Source organism: Narcine bancroftii, chromosome 2, assembly GCF_036971445.1.
Source record: "Narcine bancroftii isolate sNarBan1 chromosome 2, sNarBan1.hap1, whole genome shotgun sequence".
In the NCBI taxonomy this organism is placed as follows: domain Eukaryota; kingdom Metazoa; phylum Chordata; class Chondrichthyes; order Torpediniformes; family Narcinidae; genus Narcine; species Narcine bancroftii.
The window spans coordinates 372,194,638-372,213,219 of NC_091470.1; the positions used below are offsets into that span (position 1 = coordinate 372,194,638).

Genomic DNA, 18,582 nt, shown 5'->3' on the forward strand with positions numbered 1-18,582 from the left:
TGCCGTGGGGGGTGGTGAGCTGAAGGGGAGGGGTGGTGGGGCAGAGCTGGAGGCAGAGGTTGAGGGGAGGGGGTTGTGAGGTGGACAGGAGGCCATGTCCACAATGCTCTGCAGCTCATGGTCACATCTGGTACTGGTGAGACAAAAGACGTGATAGTGGTGGGTCACTGAATTAGACCATTCTGCCCATTGAGTCTTTTGTAGATTGTGTTTTTCTGAAGGAGATTTCGTCAGATCACAAGAGATAAAGAGCAGAAGTAGTCCAATCGGCCTGTCGGGGCTGCTCTGCCATTTAATCATGAGCTGATTCCATTCCCTGGCCTTTTCCTCATAACTCTTGATGCCCTGACTAATCGAATAGCTGTCCATTTCTGCCTTAAATGATCTCGCCCAATGATCTCGCCTGCATTGTTGCCAATGACAACAAATTCAACAGATTCATGACCCTCTGACGGAAGACATTTCTCCGCATTTCTGTTTTAAATTGATGTCCCCTCAGGCTTTGGCACCTGATGAAATGGAGTCCCAGGGCCACATGGAAGAAGGGCTCTCTGTTAAAACCCTCGGGCCCTTGTAATCCATTGTCCCTTGGTTGGGGCAGGTCTGCTGCCTTCATCCAATCAGCATCTTCTGCAGTCTCACCCAGGTGCTGCTGGGGGAATGCCTCGACATCGCCACCAACAGGTTCTACAGGGGTCAGCAGCTCTGTGTTCCTTAGGAAGGAACAGACAGTGGGAGAGATAGGGAGATGGGGAATATGAGGGGAGAAGAGAGAGATGAGTATATGGGATGAGAAGGGGAATACGGGGGGAAGAAGAGAGAGATGACTATGCAGGCTGAGAGGCAATGAGTTGGGGAATACAGTAGGTGAGAGCCAGATGGGAAATACGGCGGGGTGGGGGGGGGAAACAGAGAGAGATGGGGAATGCAGGGGAAAAGAGAGAGATAAGCATATGGGATGAAAAGGGGAATACAGGGGGAGAGATGGGGAATACGGGGGAGAGATGGGGAATACGGGGAGAGACGGAGAATATAGGGGAGAGACGGGGAATACGGGGGAGAGATGGGGAATACAGGGAGAGATGGGGAATACGGGGAGAGATGTGGAATACGGGGAGAGATGCAGGGAGGGTGAGAAGGGGAATGCAGAGAGGATTGAAATTTTTGATTGGAGGAAGGCTAATTTTGAGGAGATGAGAATGGATTTGGAATTTGTGGACTGGGATAAATTGTTTTATGGGAAGGATGTAGAAGGAAAGTGGGGGGCATTCAAAGGTGAAATTTTAAGGGTACAGAGACAGTATGTTCCTGTCAGGATGAAAGGAAAGGCTAAAAGATTTAGGGAGCCTTGGCTTTCAAGGGTTATTGGAAATATGGTTCAGAAAAAGAGAGGTGTACAAAAAGTATAGATGGCATGAAGTAAATGAGGTGTTAGAGGAATATAAAGAATGTAAAAAGAATTTTAAGAAGGAAATTAGAAAAGCTAAGAGGAGATGTGAGGTTGCTTTGTCAAGTAAGGTGAAAATAAATCCAAAGGACCTTTACAGATATATTAGGAGCTAAAGGATAAGTGAGAGATAAAATTGGTCCCCTAGAAGATGAGAGTGGACGGCTAAGTGTGGAGTGAAAAGAGATGGGGAGATTTTGAAGTTTTTTTTCCAGTATTTACTAAGGAGAAGAATGTTGATCTGTGTAAAGAAAGGTAAATAAGTTAGGAAGTTAATGAAATGATGATTACAGAAGAGGAAGAACTGGTACTTTTAAGGAAGATAAAGGTAGATAAGTCTCCAGGTCCTGACAAGATATTGAGGGAGGTTAGTATAGAAATAATAGGGGTTTTGATGGAGATATTTATAGAGTTATTAGTAATGGGAATGGTGCCAGAGGATTGGAGGATAGCTCGTGTAGTTCCATTGTTTAAAAATGGTGCTAGTGTAGCGTGCACACAACACAAAGTGTGGAGTAAGAACGACACACACAGTCGAGTCGAGGTTGAAGACTGATTTATTGCCTTTGGCAACAGGAGTGATGTCACACGGGATGACGGCCGTTGGTCCCTGTGGCCCTCGTGATCGCCGCGTTTGTGGGCCGCTACATGACCCACCCCTAGATCCCACGGTTGGAGTGTCCTTTGTCACTTTGGACAGCCTACCTCTGTGTTGCGGGGGCTGAGTCTCGACTGGCTGGTTAATGTCTACGTAGGCCAGTTTCAGGCGGTCGAGGGTGAAGGTTTCCTCTTTGTCGGCAATGTCCAATACCCACATTGATCCATTATACCTGCAACTCTATATGGCCCCTCGTATGGCCATCGGAGGGGTGCCCAGTGTGCTCCCCTTCTTACAAAGACATTCTCAGGTGTGCAAGTCTTTGGGGACAAACAACTTGGGCTGGCCATGTGATGGGGGCTGTGGAGGGGCTAGGGTACCCAACCCTTCCACAGTCTTTCCCTCAGGTGCTTCAGTGCCACAGTGGGGATTTCTGGATCCTTGGCAGCGGCCAAGAACTCCTCCAGGATTATCAAGGGTGGGCCATTTCTGCTGCGGAGGCATTAAAATCCTCTTTTGGTGCAGTGCATATCCCCAGAGGGACCCAAGGCAGTTCATCCATCCAGTTCGGCCCCTTGAGCCGGGGCATCGGGGCTGCTTTTATGTATCTTGGAACTGCTCCACCAACCCATTGGCCTGCGGGTGATATGCCGTGGTATGATGGAATTGGGTTTCCTGACAGTTTGGCTAGCTCTGAGGTAAACTGCGCTCCCCTGTCAGAGGTGAGATGTTCCAGAACTCCGAACCTGGACACCCAATTGTTGATTAGTGCCCTGATGCAGGTCTCCGTGGAGATATCTCGCCCCACGGGAAACTGGTAGCAGCCCCACGATGTTGACATGGATGTGCCTGAACCTATGCTGCACTGGCTCAAAAGTCTGGGGAAGTGTTTTAGTGTGAGTTTGCACCTTGAACACTTGGCAGAGTGTGCTGGTCTTGGCCCACAGTCTGACCTGCTTGCAGAGCCTGTGCCAGATGAATCTGCTGGCCACCATCTTTACCGTGGTTCTGGTTGCTAGGGGCAATGTCGGCATCCTCCAGCTGCAGCCCAGAAAGCATTGTCCTGTACGCCAGGATCTCAGGATCATCGTGTTTTGCCCTGGCTAGGGCTGAATAGTCTATGGTCTGGGATAGGGCATGGATGGACTCGATGGCGGGACAGGAGAAAGCATTGGCCACCACATTACTCCTGCCAGCAATGTGTTGATTGGCCGTGGTGAATTTGAACATGTAGGAAAGGTTCCTCTGCTGCCTGGGCATCCATGGGTCTGACACTTTGTGAAAGGCAAAAGCCACTGTTTTGTGGTCTGTGACGATCTTGAATTGTCTGCCTTCCAGAAAGTATAGGAAGTGCCTGACCGCCAGATACAGCACCAATAGCTCCCAGTCAAAGGCGATGTATTTAAGTTCGGGTGGCTGGAGGTGCCTGCTAAAAAAAAAAGGCCAAGGGCTGCCATTGCCAATTAATCAACTGTTTGAGGATCCCTCTGACTACTGTCCACCGTAAGGGGGTCGGCGCCTCCGGCTTGGAGTGAGCCAGAAGGGTGGCATTGGCCAGAGTGTCCTTTGCCTTCTGGAACGCCTCCGAGGCCTTCTCGTTCCAGGTCACATCTTTATTTGTCCCCACCAAGAGCACAAAAAAAGGGGTGCACGATCCGAGCTGCTGCCGGTATGAATCCATGGTAGAAGTTAATCATACTGGTGAACTCCTGCAGCCCCTTTGTGGTGCGAGGTTTTGTGAACCGCTGAATAGCCTCCATCTCATGCAGTGGTTTCGCCCTGAATCAGTCGATCCGATGACCCATAAAGCCAATTGTGTCCCGCCCAAACTGACATTTGGTGTGGTTGATGGTCAGCCCAAATCCCTGCATGTGGGTGAATAGTCTGAGGTGGGCCGTATGTTCTGAATGATTGCGGCTGGCAATAAGTTAGATGAATGAAAAATGGGAGGTCCCGGCCCACTGTGTCCATCAGCCGCTGAAAAGTCTAAGCAGCCCAAAGGGCTTCCTCATGAATTTGAACAGGCCGATGGGGGTGATTATGGTGGTTTTGGGGATGTCCTTGGGGTGCACTGGGATTTGATGATAACCCCTGATTAAATTGACTTTTGAAAACACTCATACCCCTTGTAAGTTGGCGGTAAAGTCGCATATGGGGCACGGGGTATCTGTCCAGAGCGGTGGCCTCGAATAGGCATCGGTAATCACACACAGCGACCACCCTCCTGCTGCCTTCGGGACCATGTGCGGAGGGGTGGGGGTGGGAGGCCCAGGGGCTGTCCGACTGCTGCACTATCCCCAACTCCTCCATTTTCTTAAATTCCGCTTTGGCGAGGGCAAGTTTTTTGGAGGGTGGAAGGAGGTGGTGCGCCCTGGCATGATGTGGGGAGCCCTTGGTGAGTATGTAGTGCCTTACCCCGTGCTTTGGTTCCATGGAGAATTGTGGCACCACGATTGCAAGGTGTAGGCGTCGTCAGATAACGTGATGGAGTCGAGGTCGGGGGCCGATACTTTGGCTTCCCCGAGGGGCATTGTTTGAAAAGTTCTGGTGTGCACCAAACCCTGCCCTTTCAAGTCTACCAGCAGGCAATTGGCGCACAGGAAATCGGCTCCCAGAAGCGGTTATGCCACTGCCGCGACAGTAAAAGTCCACAAATCAGTGGCAGTAAATTGTTGGGGGTGTTGGTGCAGGTGCCATAAGTTCATATAGAGGTGCTCTTCGCTGTCCTCAGCACTGGGCCTGGTTGGGTGTTTCAGGTGTTGTAGGCCATGGGGGGGGGGGGGGGGGGAGGAAGGACACTTATTTCAACACCGGTGTCCACGAGGAACCACCTTCCCGACAGAGAGTCCCACATGTGGAGGAGACTGTCAGTCAACCACCGCACCCATTAACAATGGCTGTCCATGGCGTTTCTCAGAAACACACAGGATGGACGGCATCGACAGGCTCCCACACCCCATTGTTGATGGTAATAACAATATGGGTTGGGGTGGGGGGGGGGTCCACTTGCCTCTCAGTCTGCTGTGGCCTTGTTACCGGCTGGGGTCAGGGCTTGACAATCTGTTCCACCGAGGCGCAGTTTCCTTACTTTGCTTTCCAGAGCATGACCATCTGGGCTGCGGCTTTCCTCGGGTCCCTGAAGTTTTCATTGGCAAGCAAGAGTCGGATATCCTTGGGCAGCTATTCCAGGAAAATCTGCTTAAAGAACAGGCAAGGCCTGTGCCCCTCGGTGACTGCAAGCATCTTGCTCATGAGGGCGGATGGGGCCCTGTCCCCCAAACTAAGTGCAGCAGATGAATGGTGTGCTCGCGCCGTGATAGCTCGAGAGTGCGGGTTAGTAACTCTTTGAGGGCATCATATTTGCCTTGCTCTGGAGGCAGCCAAAGGAAATCAATGACCATCGCTGCCATGTCCTGATTGAGCAAGCTCACTACGTAGTAGTAGGCAATTTGTGATGGAAGGGTAATGGGATGGGATTCCGGTTCAACGATAGAGGGCGTTTCACTCTTCCTTGAGGTTCTAGAAGGGGCTGGGGAAAAAGAGCTAAGTAGCTCGTGGGGCACCAGAGGCAATAGATCCTCGGTTGTGACGGGTTCCAGATCCCTGATTGAGACGGTGTCCTCCCTGCCATCCAGGTACTCCACATAGCACGTATGTGGGGTTGGCATTGGAGAATTTTTACCCTTTCCACCAGGGGCTCAGACTTCTCCTCACATGCTTCTTTTTTTTTCAAGCTTTATTTAAAGATAGAAAAAACATAACATACAGTCTAGTAATAATCAAAAATTGATTTTACAAAGATATATATATTTAAACAAGAAAAAAAACAAAATAAAACCGAGAAATAAAATTTAAAAAAAATCCCCAAACCCTCCCTCCCACCCCTTCAGCCACTCCCTTAAGGAGAGCCAAAAATATAAATTATATATAAAAAATTACAAATGTTAAGAAGAATTCAAAGTATATCTAAATGCATATATTCCAAATATGGAGACCATTTGCTAACGAAAAAGAATAATTATAATGTAAATTAGAGGTTTTTTTTTCCAAAACAATAAAAGTTTTCAATTCATTTTGCCAACCTAGTATATTAATCTCTGTATTGTCTTTCCGAATACTCGCAACATATTTACGTGCTACTGATAACACCAAACGTACAAAAGCAATTTGAATTTTATCCAAACCCAATCCTCTCAACGAAATTAAATTACCCAACAAGAAAATCTTTGGGTCTAATGGTAATTTAAAGTTATACAATTTTTCCAAAACTACTTTAATTCCTTGCCAGAATGGTTGAACAAGTCCAAACAGCATGTAAAAAAGTTCCAATACATGAATTACATCTAAAACATGAGTCTGAATTACTAAACCCATATTTTTTCAGTTTCTCCTGAGTCAAATATAATGGATGTAAAAAATTATAATTAACTATTCCATATCTTACATTAGTCAAATTGATTACATTGTCCTGACACATATCCACCCAATCAACTTCAGGAAAAATAAACACTAAATCACTCTCCCACTTAAGTTTAGGTTTTTTCCAATCCGGTTTATCCATATTAACTTGTTACGAATTATACATGACTGAAATATAACCCTTCTTTGGTACAGAGGAAGTCAAAGACTCAAATCTTGACAAAGTAGGTAAATTCATCTCTCTACCATAATTATCCTTTACCAAGGCTCTAAGTTGGTAATACACAAACAAGAAATTTACAAATATATCAAATCTCTCTCTCAATTGATTAAAAGAAAGAAATTGTCCCTCTTCAAAACAATCCTGTATTGTCTTTATACCCTTAGAATCCCAACTCTTTAAATAATTATTAAACATTGAAAAAGAAATAAGCTGATTATTATACAATGGAGTTTTGATCCCAAAACCTTTTTTTAAATCCAGATCTTTAACAAATGTTTCAATACCAGCATATTATATTCCTGTAACAAATTCAAGTTCCAACGAAATATAAATTCATGTACCTCGACTTCAGAAATACACTCCATTTCCACCTTCACCCAGCTAGGAGGTTGATCTCGATCCATCAACCTGCTAATAAACTTTAACTGGGCTGGGCTGCTTCATAATAATTTTGAAAATGTGGTAACTGAAGTCCTCCTAACGCATATTTCCATGTAAGTTTATACAATGCCACTCGAGCTAATTTACCTTTACATAAAAACTCCCGCACTGCCTTATTAAATCCTGAAAAAAAACCCTTTGAAAGTAAACAAGGTATTGACTGAAATAAATATTGAATTCAGGGAAAAATATTCATTTTAATACAATTGACCCTACCAATCAAAGTTAATGGAAGATCTTTCCACAATCAAATCTGCTTTAATCCATTTTAATAGAGGCACATAATTTAACTGATACAATGACTGATAATTAAAGTCTACAAACACACCTAAATATTTCATTTTATTTGTCCACCTTAATTTTGTAATAATTTAAAATTCTGAATAATCTCCTATTCCAACTGGTAACATTTCACTTTTATACTAATTAACTTTATATCCTGACAATTCTCCAAATTTCGACAAACACTCTTGTAACTGCTTCAACAACCGTTCCGGTTCCGTCAAATATATCAATACATCATCTTCAAATAAATTAATATTATATTCTTCATTCATAACCTTCATCCCTCTAATTTCATCATTTTGTCTAATAGTCTGAGCTAATGGTTCAATAGCCAAAGCAAATAAGGCTAGTGACAATGGGCAGTCCTGCCGAGTTGAACGAGTCAACATAAACAGTAAAGAAATCTGACCATTTGTCACCACCCTAGCAATTGGGTTCGTATATAAAACTTTAACCCAACGGATTAAAAAAGGGCCAAATTTAAACTTTTCTAATTCCTTAAATAAAAAATCCCACTCAATCCTATCAAAAGCCTTTTCTGCATCTAGTGCAACCACCATAGGATGGTTAGGCTGCTTTCGGTATGCATTGACCAAAGTAATTAATCAAAGAATATTATCTGATGCATTTCTGTTCATAATAAAACCTGTTTGATCAATATGTATCAACTTGGGTAAGTACATAGCAAGTCTATCAGCTAATACTTTGGCTATAATTTTATAATCTACATTTAATAAAGAAATAGGTCTATATGAAGACACTTTTAATGGATCTCTTTTTTTTAATAACAGTTATTAAAGCACTTGAACAAGATTCCAGCAACTTCTGTTCTTCAGTAACTTGTTTTAACACTTCTCCAAATACGTTAGATAAATCATCATTTAAAAAATTCCATTTGGCATTTCCTGTATAGCTTCCTTGATTTCAAAATCTGTAAATGGAGATTCCAATTCCTGAATATCTTTCTCATCTAATACCAGTAACCTTAATTTAGATAAATAAGATTCAATAGAACCATTATCCTGCTTCCCCTCAGAAGTATATCATTTTTGATAGAATTAATAAAACTGATCATTAATTTCCTGAGGCTTATAAGTAATTATTGAATTCTTTTTAATGGCATTAATAGTCTGAAATCCCTGTTTAGCTTTCAATTGCTAAGCAAGTACCTTGTGAGCTCTTTCAACGTTCTCTAAACGTTGTTTAGATCAATTAATTAAATGCTCAAACTGATAAGTTTGTAAAGTATTATAGCATAATTTCAATTTTGTTAATGTAGCTTTTTTGTCTTCAGTCACATCCTTCTGAAGATCTTTCTCTAACTCAGCAATCTGATTTTCCAACTTTAAATTTTCTTCCATATATTGTTTCTTAATTTTCGTAGAATAACTCAAATAAGCTTTAACGCGTCCAATACTACAAACTGACTATCCACAGAATTAATATTCTCAGTCAAAAATAAAGAGATATGCTCTTTAACAAAAGTAACAAACTCTGTTTTTTTTCAATAACATTGGATTAAACTTCCATCTATATGACGAACGTACCACTTCTGAACTTTCACAGGAAATAAGTAATAATGAATGGTCTGATAGAACTCTATTATTCATCTTGCAGCGTTCTACCCTGTCGGTGTGCTGATACCAAAAAAAATCAATCCTAGAAAATGAATCATGTCATGATGAATAAAAAGAAAAATCTTTCTCTGTAGGATTAACCTTTCTCCAAATATCTACCAGATTTAAATCTTTCATCAACGCTTTGATCTGTATGGCCGTCTTTGATTTCTTTATACTCTTCGGGTTTCTATCCAATAAAGGTTCCAAAACACAATTAAAATCTCCCCCAACTAAAATATTTTCATTAGCTTGAGTTAACAATAAAACAGCTTCTGAAATAAACCGCTCATCTTCTATATTAGGCGCAGAAAGATTAAACAAAGTCCAGGATTCAGTAAATATTTTACAATTCACCCGTAAAACTCTACCTACATTTCCCTCTGGAAGATTCCAATTCAAATGATACGCTAGGAAGATTCAGTAATTAGAGGGGTACATTTTTAAGTTACATTTTTGCACAGTCCATGAGTCTATGAAACTTTCCGTGGAGCCTGTGTCGACCAGGCACTTCATCGAATGTCCATTTACCTTCACCATCGAGTTGCTCAGCTGGTGAGGTTTATTCTGGTCGAGGACCAGCGATGCCAGGTCGCTGGATATGCCACATTCTTCCCTTGAGTAGCCATCTCTGTCCTGAGTCGACCTGTGCAGGGAAGATGGTGCTGACCTCATGGCGCAGCAAGATGGCCACCCTCCTTTCTCCTGTGATGATGATGGTGGCGCTGAATTCAAAATCAGGCTGCAGCAAGATGGCCACTGAGCCTTTTGCCGCCGTTTCCGTAGGCACAGGTTGCGCAGCAGGTGATCTCAGGCGAGTCTAGCACAGACGACTTGGGGCTGGAATCAGACCCAAGAACGGTACAGGCCATGGACTTCCCTGGACCTCCCTTCGCGTGGCAGACCCTCGTCCAATGTCCCTTCTTCCTGCAGCTGGAGCACACCGAGTCTTTGGCCGGGCAGAGGGCATGAGGGTACTGTCCCTTGCTGCAGAGAAAGCATTCCCGGGCTTGGCAAGCGGCAGCCGTTAGAGCAGGGGCCACCGTAGCGGGAGCAGCTGGTCCTTGGAGGTGCTCACCCGAGAGCGCGAGTTCTCTGGCCTCCAGGTTGTTCTCGAGACTGACCTGTTCCAGTGATTTGGCCAGCTCGACATGGGTAGCGAGGCCCTTCCTTCCTGACTTGAGCAGCCGCTGCCTCACATACCTCGAGCGGACCCCTGCGACCAGGGTGTCCCAGATCTGTTCATCTTCCCGGACGTGGCCCAAACGGCCTTATACCTGTACTTCTTAGCCTGCGTCTGCAGATCCAGCAAGTAATCATCAATCGACTCTCTGGGTCATTGGCGGCGTAGGGCGAGCCGGTGCCTTGCTAGGACCTCGCTCAGGACCTTCATGTAGCGGGCCTTCAGCACCTTGAAGGTGGCCTCCTATGTCAGGCAGTCTCAGACGACTACGTACTCCTTCGTCCCTGCACCGACCTCCAGAGCTCGTCTGTATGGAAGACATCCCTGGTTACTTTCAGGTAGGCCTGGAAGCAGTCTAGCCAATATGTGAACTCATCAGCTGCGTTGGGGGACTGGGGGTCTATCAACAGCAAACTGGGCTTGAGCAACGCCTCCATCCTTGTTTGTAAGCTAATAAAATTGTAGTGTAGATAAAAGCTCACACTCGACTGGAGGGAGAATTACGCTCTTATTAGCTTACAACACAGGTAGGGTTCATGAACGGAATTTAAGGTTTAGGTGGGAAACCAGGGTTATATACGGGCTCCTGTGGGAGGAGCTGGGAGGCAGGACCAGTCGTCAGTAGACACCCCCAGTGAATCCCAGTTCACTACAATCAGTTAATGGAAAGTATTCTTAGAGATAGTATAAATAAATATTTGGAGAGGCAGCATTTGATTAGGAAAAGTGAACATGGATTTGTGAGGGAAAGATCATGTTTGACAAACCTTATCCAATTTGTTGAGGAGGTTTCTAGGAAAGTTGATGAGGATAAGGCAGTGGATGTTGTATATATGGACTTCAGTCAGGCCTTTGATAAGGTTCCTCAGGGAATGTTAGTTAGGAAGGTTCAGTCATAACGTATTTTTAACATTGAAGTAGTAAAATGGATTCAACATATGGTTGAATGGGAGATGCCAGAGAGTAGTTGTAGATAACTTTTTGACAGCTTGGAAACTGATGACTAGTGGTGTGCCTTAGGGTTCAGTTTTGGGTCATATACGTTAATGATCTGGATGATAGGGTGGTAAATTGGATTAGTAAGTATGTGGATGATACTAAGATAGGTTGAGCAGTGGATAGTGAAAAAGGGTTTCAAAGGTTGCAGAGGGAATTAGGGCAGTTAGAAGAGTGGGCTGAAAGATGGCAGGTGGAGTTTAATGTAGATAAATGTGAGGTGTACATTTTGGTAGGCAAAATAGGGCATTCATGGTGAATGGACGGGCATTAAAGAGCGCAGGAGAACAGAGGTATCTAGGAATATGGTACATAGTTCCCTGAAGGTGAAGTCACATGTGGATAGGGTGGTGAAGAAAGCTTCTGGTATGTTGGCCTTTATAAATCAGAGAATTGAGTCTAGGAGCTGGGAAGTACAAGGCATTGGTGAGGCCAAACTTGGAGTATTGTGTTCAGTTTTGTCACCAAAGTGTAGCAAAGATGTCAAATTGGAAAGAGTGCAGAGAAGATTTACTAAAATGTTGCCAGGGTTACAGGGTCTAAGTTATAGGGAAAGGTTAAATAAGTTAGGTCTTTATTCTTTGGAGTGTAGAAGGTTGAGAGGGGATTTAATTGAGGTATTTAAAATTATTAGGGATATGGATAAAGTTGGCATGGAAAGGCTTTTTCCTTTACTCAGTGAGAAAGAAGGGGTTACAGCGAGAGTGAAGGATGCATGGGATGGATGGAATTGAGTGCATGTCATTATCCTTGTATTTCTGCTCAGTGTGGACCTCAGTGACCAGAAGAAGACAGCCTGTTACGATATTGATGTGGAGGTTGATGACCCCCTCAAGTGTCAGATGAGCAGCTTCCTGCTGTCCACAGCCAATCAACAGGAGATCGCTGGCCTTGACAACAAGGTAAAGCATGAGGGTGTGCTACTGATGGGCTCCCCTGTTCTGACGGCCATCCGTGGGTCCAGACAGGGAAGGTTCAGCTGGGGCTGACTGCCTGCTCCTCTCCCAGGGTTAAATCTGTGCCCTTCTCCCTAGAGAAGGGTCATGGTGTGTTCACAGATACTGTGGGGGGCTTCAGGGACTTGGCGGCTCCCCATGGGCTTGAGTGAGTCTGGACCATTGATGGCTATGTTACAATGTGAAAGTATGTTGTCTGTAACTTGGGGGTCTCAGTATCAGTGATTTATGGTCACTTTCATTCAAGGGAAAGAATAAGGTAAAGGAATTGGGAAACTGAGGGGGCAATGGAATGGGGGTGGGACTAAGAGGGGGGGAATGGAACAGTGGAGAGGTCTGGGGGGATGGGAAAACAGGGGGATTGGGGGGGATGGTACGGCGGGGGGACTGAGGGAGGGAATGGGTTAGTGGAGGGGACGGGGGATGGAATGGCGGGGGGATTTAGGGGGGATGACAGTGGGAGTGGGGGGATGGGGTGGCGCTGGGAGTTGGGGGATGAGATGATGGGGAGACGAGATGATGGGGAGACTAGGGGGAATGAGGTGGGGGACTGAGGGGGGGAATGGGACGGTGGGGGGACTGAGGAGGTGAATAGAGGGGCAGGAATGCATGGTGGGAGTCTGTGGAGGGAATGCATGGTGGTGTACTGGATGGCGGGGATTGACTGGGGGAGATGGACTATGAAAAAAGATTAGCATAAAAAATGGACAGTAAAATATTTATAATTTTAAAAAGGCACAAAAGGGTGGCTAAAGTGAAGGTTGGTTTCTTCAAAGATGATAAGGAGGAATTGATATTGGGTAATGAGGCCTTGAATGACTGTTTTGTGTTGTTATTCATGCTGGAGGACACATTGAACATGCCAAAGGCAAATGTTATGAATGTATTTAAGATGAGGACCAGGATGTAATAGCTACCACTAAAGAAGTTGTACTCCAAAAACTTGAGGGTCTCAAAATATGCGAGTCCGCTGGTCCTGATGGAATGTATCCCAGGGTATTGAAAGAAGTGGCAGGCTATAGTGGAAGCTTTGGTGATAATTTAAGCAAAATTCTCTGGAGCCTGGGTAGGTTCTGGTGGATTGGAAGATGGCGAATATTACACACCACTATTATATAATACTGTATGTACTTGTGTAATTATCGATACCATGTAATAGTTGTCAGCCCTTTTTTTAGGCCAAAATTCGGGTGTTTTTGTATGAAATGTGTAAAAGTTGGGGTCACACCTCCTCCCCTTATTTTTGGCCCCAAATTCAGGTGTTTGTGTATGAACCATGTAAAAGTCGACCTCTGTTTTTGGCCCCGAGATCTGACTGCGGATTCTCATCCCAGCCGTGCGCCCATCTGAGCTCCAGGCCACCCGTGCATCCCAACTTCTAGTCACAACTTACCACCCGGACATGGCCATTTGAGCTCTTGTCGCTTTGAATGACACATGTAAATGTTGGGCCCCCCTACCCCTTCTTTTTGGGCCCAAAAAAGTGGTCCAAAAAATTCAATTATTACACAAGTACATACATAGGCCAGTATTTTTACATCTGTAGTTTGGAAAGTTATTATTAAAGAAGAAATAGTGAGGCGTCTGTAGTGAAATGGATCCATCAGGCAGATTCAGCAAGGGGCAAGTCTTGTTGAACAATTTGTGGCCACTGGAATTGCAGTGGATAAGGATGAAATAGTTCCACAAGGCGTTTCTAGAGTGAATCAAAAGGATTTACTCTTCATCACCCACGCAACCTTTTAAAAGCCAATCACACACTTGACACACGCTGACATCATCATGCACTGATGTCACATGGTCGGTTTGATGTCTTCTGGGAGTTGTAGTGCTGCCATAGCGCCACTACACACCCTACTCCCCCCCCCCCACAACCCAGAACCAGAAAGGTTTGTCTCTCTTTTAGGTGAATGACCTCTGTGATGAACTGTTGGCTGCTGCAGTGGGGGAGACTTATCCACATGAGCTGGTTTAAGGCTGTCAATAGTGAAAGACCGGCTTCCCTTCAATGTCCAAAATATAGGAACACCTAGTTTGACTGAGTATCCTATAAGGTTCTTCGTAAGGCGTCTGCAAAGGTTGACCAAGTGTTTCCCTATGGAAGAAGATATATTTGCAATTTTTGAGGTCTTCAGGCACAAGGGAAGAGTGTTCTCCATGTGATAATGGTGGTATAGGGGTCAATTTTCCTACCGTCTCCCTTAGCTGCTCAACAGTTTGTTAAGATTATCACTGGAGTTGGAATGGTAGGGGATGAACTCCCCTGGAACCACCATCGGTGTGCCATACACGAGCTCTGGAGATGAAACTTGGAGGTCCTCCTTTGAAGTTGTTCTAATGCCCAGTAATACCCAGGGCAGCTCATCAGCCCAGTTCGGGCCCTCTAACCAAGCAATCAAGGTTGAAATGTCGATGAAATCTTTCCACCATTCCATTGGCCTGGGGATGATGGCATTTGTATGGTGAATTGTTGCAGCGAGACAAGGCGGTCCACAGTGAGGAAGTAAATTGTGGATCTCTATCCAAAGTAACATATCCCGATAAACTAAAACGAGATACCCAGGAACTGAGGAAGGAACACCTGAGCACAAGTGTCTGCAGTAGCACCTACCATAGGCACGGCCTCGGGCCACCGCATAAACCTGTCTATTACTGTAAAAAGATAACAGGATCCTCTTAAAACAGGAAGCAGACCAACAATGTCTATGTGGACATGAGCAAAATGCCAAGTAACTGCTGGGAAGGATTGCAGTGGTGCCTTAGTATGCCGCTGAACTTTCGCTTTCCGGCAGGCAATGCATGACCTCGCCATTGGTGTAACATTTTTTTTAAGACCATCCCACACGAACCTGTCAGAAACCATTCGAAAAGTCAATCTAATTGATGGACGTGAGAAACCATGCACGGAGACGAATACTCAATGTTTCCATGATGACGGAACTACTGAGCGTGGTGCCCCATTGCTATATCACAGAGGAGTAGTGTTACGGAGTCCAGAGGTCCCCAAAACCCAGCAGCAATAGATATGCACCAATACAAAGGGTTACTTAAACAAAAGTTGCTTTTAATTATCTTTGAACATGAAAACGGAATCAAACTTTAATTTATTACTCTTCTTCTTCTTCTTTGGCTTGGCTTCGTGGACAAAGATTTATGGAGGGGTAATGTCCACGTCAGCTGCAGGCTCGTTTGTGGCTGACAAGTCCGATGCGGGACAGGCAGACACGGTTGCAGCGGTTGCAGGGGAAAATTGGTGGGTTGGGGTTGGGTGTTGGGTTTTTCCTCCTTTGCCTTTTGTCAGTGAGGTGGGCTCTGCGGTCTTCTTCAAAGGAGGTTGCTGCCCGCCGAACTGTGAGGCGCCAAGATGCACTATCAACTTACTTAACCCCCCTCTAATTCTAAGTGCACGTGTGTGTAATGTGTAGAAAAGTTCTTTGGTTCATAGTCCAATCTTACTGGTTGCAGGCAATTCTTGTACTGTGCACAGAAGTTAGCATTAACAAAGTTCACCAGTCTTTGGTGCTTAACAGGCAAATGGTTACCACTCAGGAGGGTTCTTGTTGGTTTTCAGAGAGAGATTCCTTTTGTTCTAGGACGTCCACAACTGATTCCTTCTTAATCAGTCTTGCTGACGAAACTTGCCCCCTTCAGGGTTCTCCAGATGACCCTCTTTCTTTCAGGTCACCACAGAGTTCCTTTCAGACAGCCAGTCTTCTTTGACCAGACAGTCTTCCAAAGTTTGCCAGCTTGTCCCTCTGGATCCGAAGTTTCTGTCTCTCCTCTCTCTCACTCCCTCCCTCTCTGAGAACAAAGCTGTTCTGCCTCTGCCTGCAAAGATCACATTTGCTGCCATATGTTGCTACTTTATTGCCTTCTGCAAAAGTCCTGGAAAAATTCTGCATTTTAAAATGTTTGTGTGCAACCTGCCCTGACAATCATCCCAAACCACCTCTAAATACTTGGTCACAGTAGTTTGCCATTAACGCCAAACTGGACATCTTTCAATTGCAGGTTTGTGACTGCAGTCCAATAAACATTCGTCTCATGGTCATGTTCTTGGGCTGTGGCCAAAGCTGTGTAGTCAAGACCTTGATCTACAGTCGAAACCTTGAGTGGAGCAGAGCAGGAAAGTGCATCAGCTACTCCATTGCCCTTTCTGGAAATATGTACTATTTTTGAGGAAAATTCTGAAATGAGTGATAATTACCGTGGTTGTCGCTCTGAGCAGGGCTCTGTGACCTTGGAAAATGCAAATGTTAAGGGCTTGTGGTCAGTGTTCATCGTAAAATCTCTGCCCTCCAAAAAATAATGGAAGTGTCAAATAGATAAGTAAATGGCCAAAAACTCCTCATCAAAAGCAATGTATTTCTTTTCTGCTTCATGAAGATGGCGGCTGAAGAATGGTAACGGTTTCCATTGCCCATTGACATATTGATGAAGTGCACCTCCTACGGCCTTAGAAAGGGTGGTGGCTGCATTTAAAACTGGGCAGCTGAGCATGAGTCGGCAAATCTTTCGGCTTTAAGAAGGCGTTGTTTCCCTCTTCAGTCCAATGGATGGTTCTGGTGTTTCCGGACAGTAAATCGAAAAGAGGCTTCATGATATGAGTTGCTCCCGGAAGAAACCGACGATAAAAATGTTACATTCCCAAGATTTTCTGCAAGCGTTTAACCGTAGCAGGTCATGAATATTTTGACATGGCCTCAACTTTGGATGGCAACGGAGTCGCACCTTCCTGAGTAATCCTATGCCCCAAGAAGCCAATCATATAACATAATAATAACATATAATAACATAACAATTACAGCATGGAAACAGGCCATTAGGCCCTTCTAGTCCGCACCGAACCAAACACCCCTTTCTAGTCCCACCTCCCTGCACAATGCCCATAACCCTCCATCTTCTTCTCATCCATATACCTGTCCAACCTTTTCTTAAATAATACAATTGACTCCGCCGCCACTATTTCTCCCGGAAGCTCATTCCACACGTCTACCACTCTCTGAGTAAAGAAGTTCCCCCTCATGTTACCTCTAAACCTCTGCCCCTTAATTCTTAACTCATGTCCTCTTGTTTTAATCTTTCCTCCTCTTAACGGAAATAGTCTATCCACATCCACTCTGTCTATCCCTTTCATAATCTTAAATACTTCTATCAAATCCCCTCTCAACCTTCTACGCTCCAAAGAATAAAGACCTAATCTGTCCAATCTCTCCCTAGACTCTAGATGCTTAAATCCAGGTAACATTCTGGTAAACCTTCTCTGCACTCTCTCCACTCTGTTTATATCCTTCCTATAATTAGGCGACCAGAACTGCACACAGAACTCCAAATTAGGCCGCACCAACGTCTTATACAGTCTCAACATCACCTCCCAACTCCTATATTCCATGCAATGATTGATAAAGGCCAGCATACTAAAAGCCTTCTTCACCACCCTATTCACGTGAGTTTCTACCTTCAGGGAACGATGTACCGTTACTCCTAAATCTTTCTGCTCTTCTGTATTCCTCAATGCTCTCCCATTTACCACGTATGTCCTGTTCTGATTCTTCTTACCAAAATGAAGCACCTCACACTTATCAGCATTAAATTCCATCTGCCATTTTTCAGCCCACTTTTCTAAGCAGCCCAAATCCCTCTGCAATCCTTGAAAACCTTCTTAATTAACTAAATTATACCTTACATTAATCAATTTAGTTACCGCATTCTCACATATCTTTAACCAATCAACCTCCAATGTAGTAAGTTGTAATCTTTTCCCCATTTACTTTTTATTCTAAAAAACCAAGTTTCTTCATCTTCTCTTGTAATAAACTATACATTTCTGAGATAAAACCTTTTTTCAAAGATTCGGTAATTAATTTTTCAAATCTATACTAATTGGGAAGTTTAATTTCTTTTCCTAAATTTTCTTTTAAAAAAGCTTGCATTTGATAATAAGCAAACATTGAATTCATTGAAATATTAGATTTTTCTTGCAATTGAGTAAAAGAAAGAAAGCTTCCTTTCTCAAAAAGATCCTCTACCTTTTGAATTCCATTCCTTTAAATAATAACCATCCATTGAAAATGGTATAATCCTATTTCTATATATAGGAGTCCAACCAGTAATTTTACCCTTAGATCCAATTAAACAATCTCTTTTATACCAAATATCAGTTAAATGTTGAAGTACTGGAACACTAAAAGACTTCAATAAACTTGGTCTCCACCTATATATAAAAGAATTTATATCACTTTCTGAAAGTTGACTTAATTCTACTCTGACCCATGTAGGAGTTTTCCCCCTATCTAACATTCGATTAATAAATTTCAATTGAGCTGCCTCATAATAATTTTCAAAATAAGGTAACTGAAGGCCTCCTAATGCATATATCCAAGTCAATTTTGCAATGAAACTCTAGATAATTTACTCT

The 18,582-nt window shown here is 44.0% G+C and overlaps 1 protein-coding gene across 3 annotated transcripts in view; it reads left to right on the forward strand.

Annotated features, from left to right (window-relative positions):
- Positions 1-18,582, forward strand: part of LOC138755881 (SWI/SNF-related matrix-associated actin-dependent regulator of chromatin subfamily D member 3-like) — a 55,107-nt gene that overhangs the window by 15,284 nt on the left and 21,241 nt on the right. For all 3 annotated transcript variants that reach the window (XM_069922635.1, XM_069922637.1, XM_069922636.1), the window contains one exon: positions 11,975-12,110. In XM_069922635.1, coding sequence (XP_069778736.1) covers positions 11,975-12,110 — 136 coding nt within the window. The remainder of the gene's footprint in view (positions 1-11,974; positions 12,111-18,582) is intronic.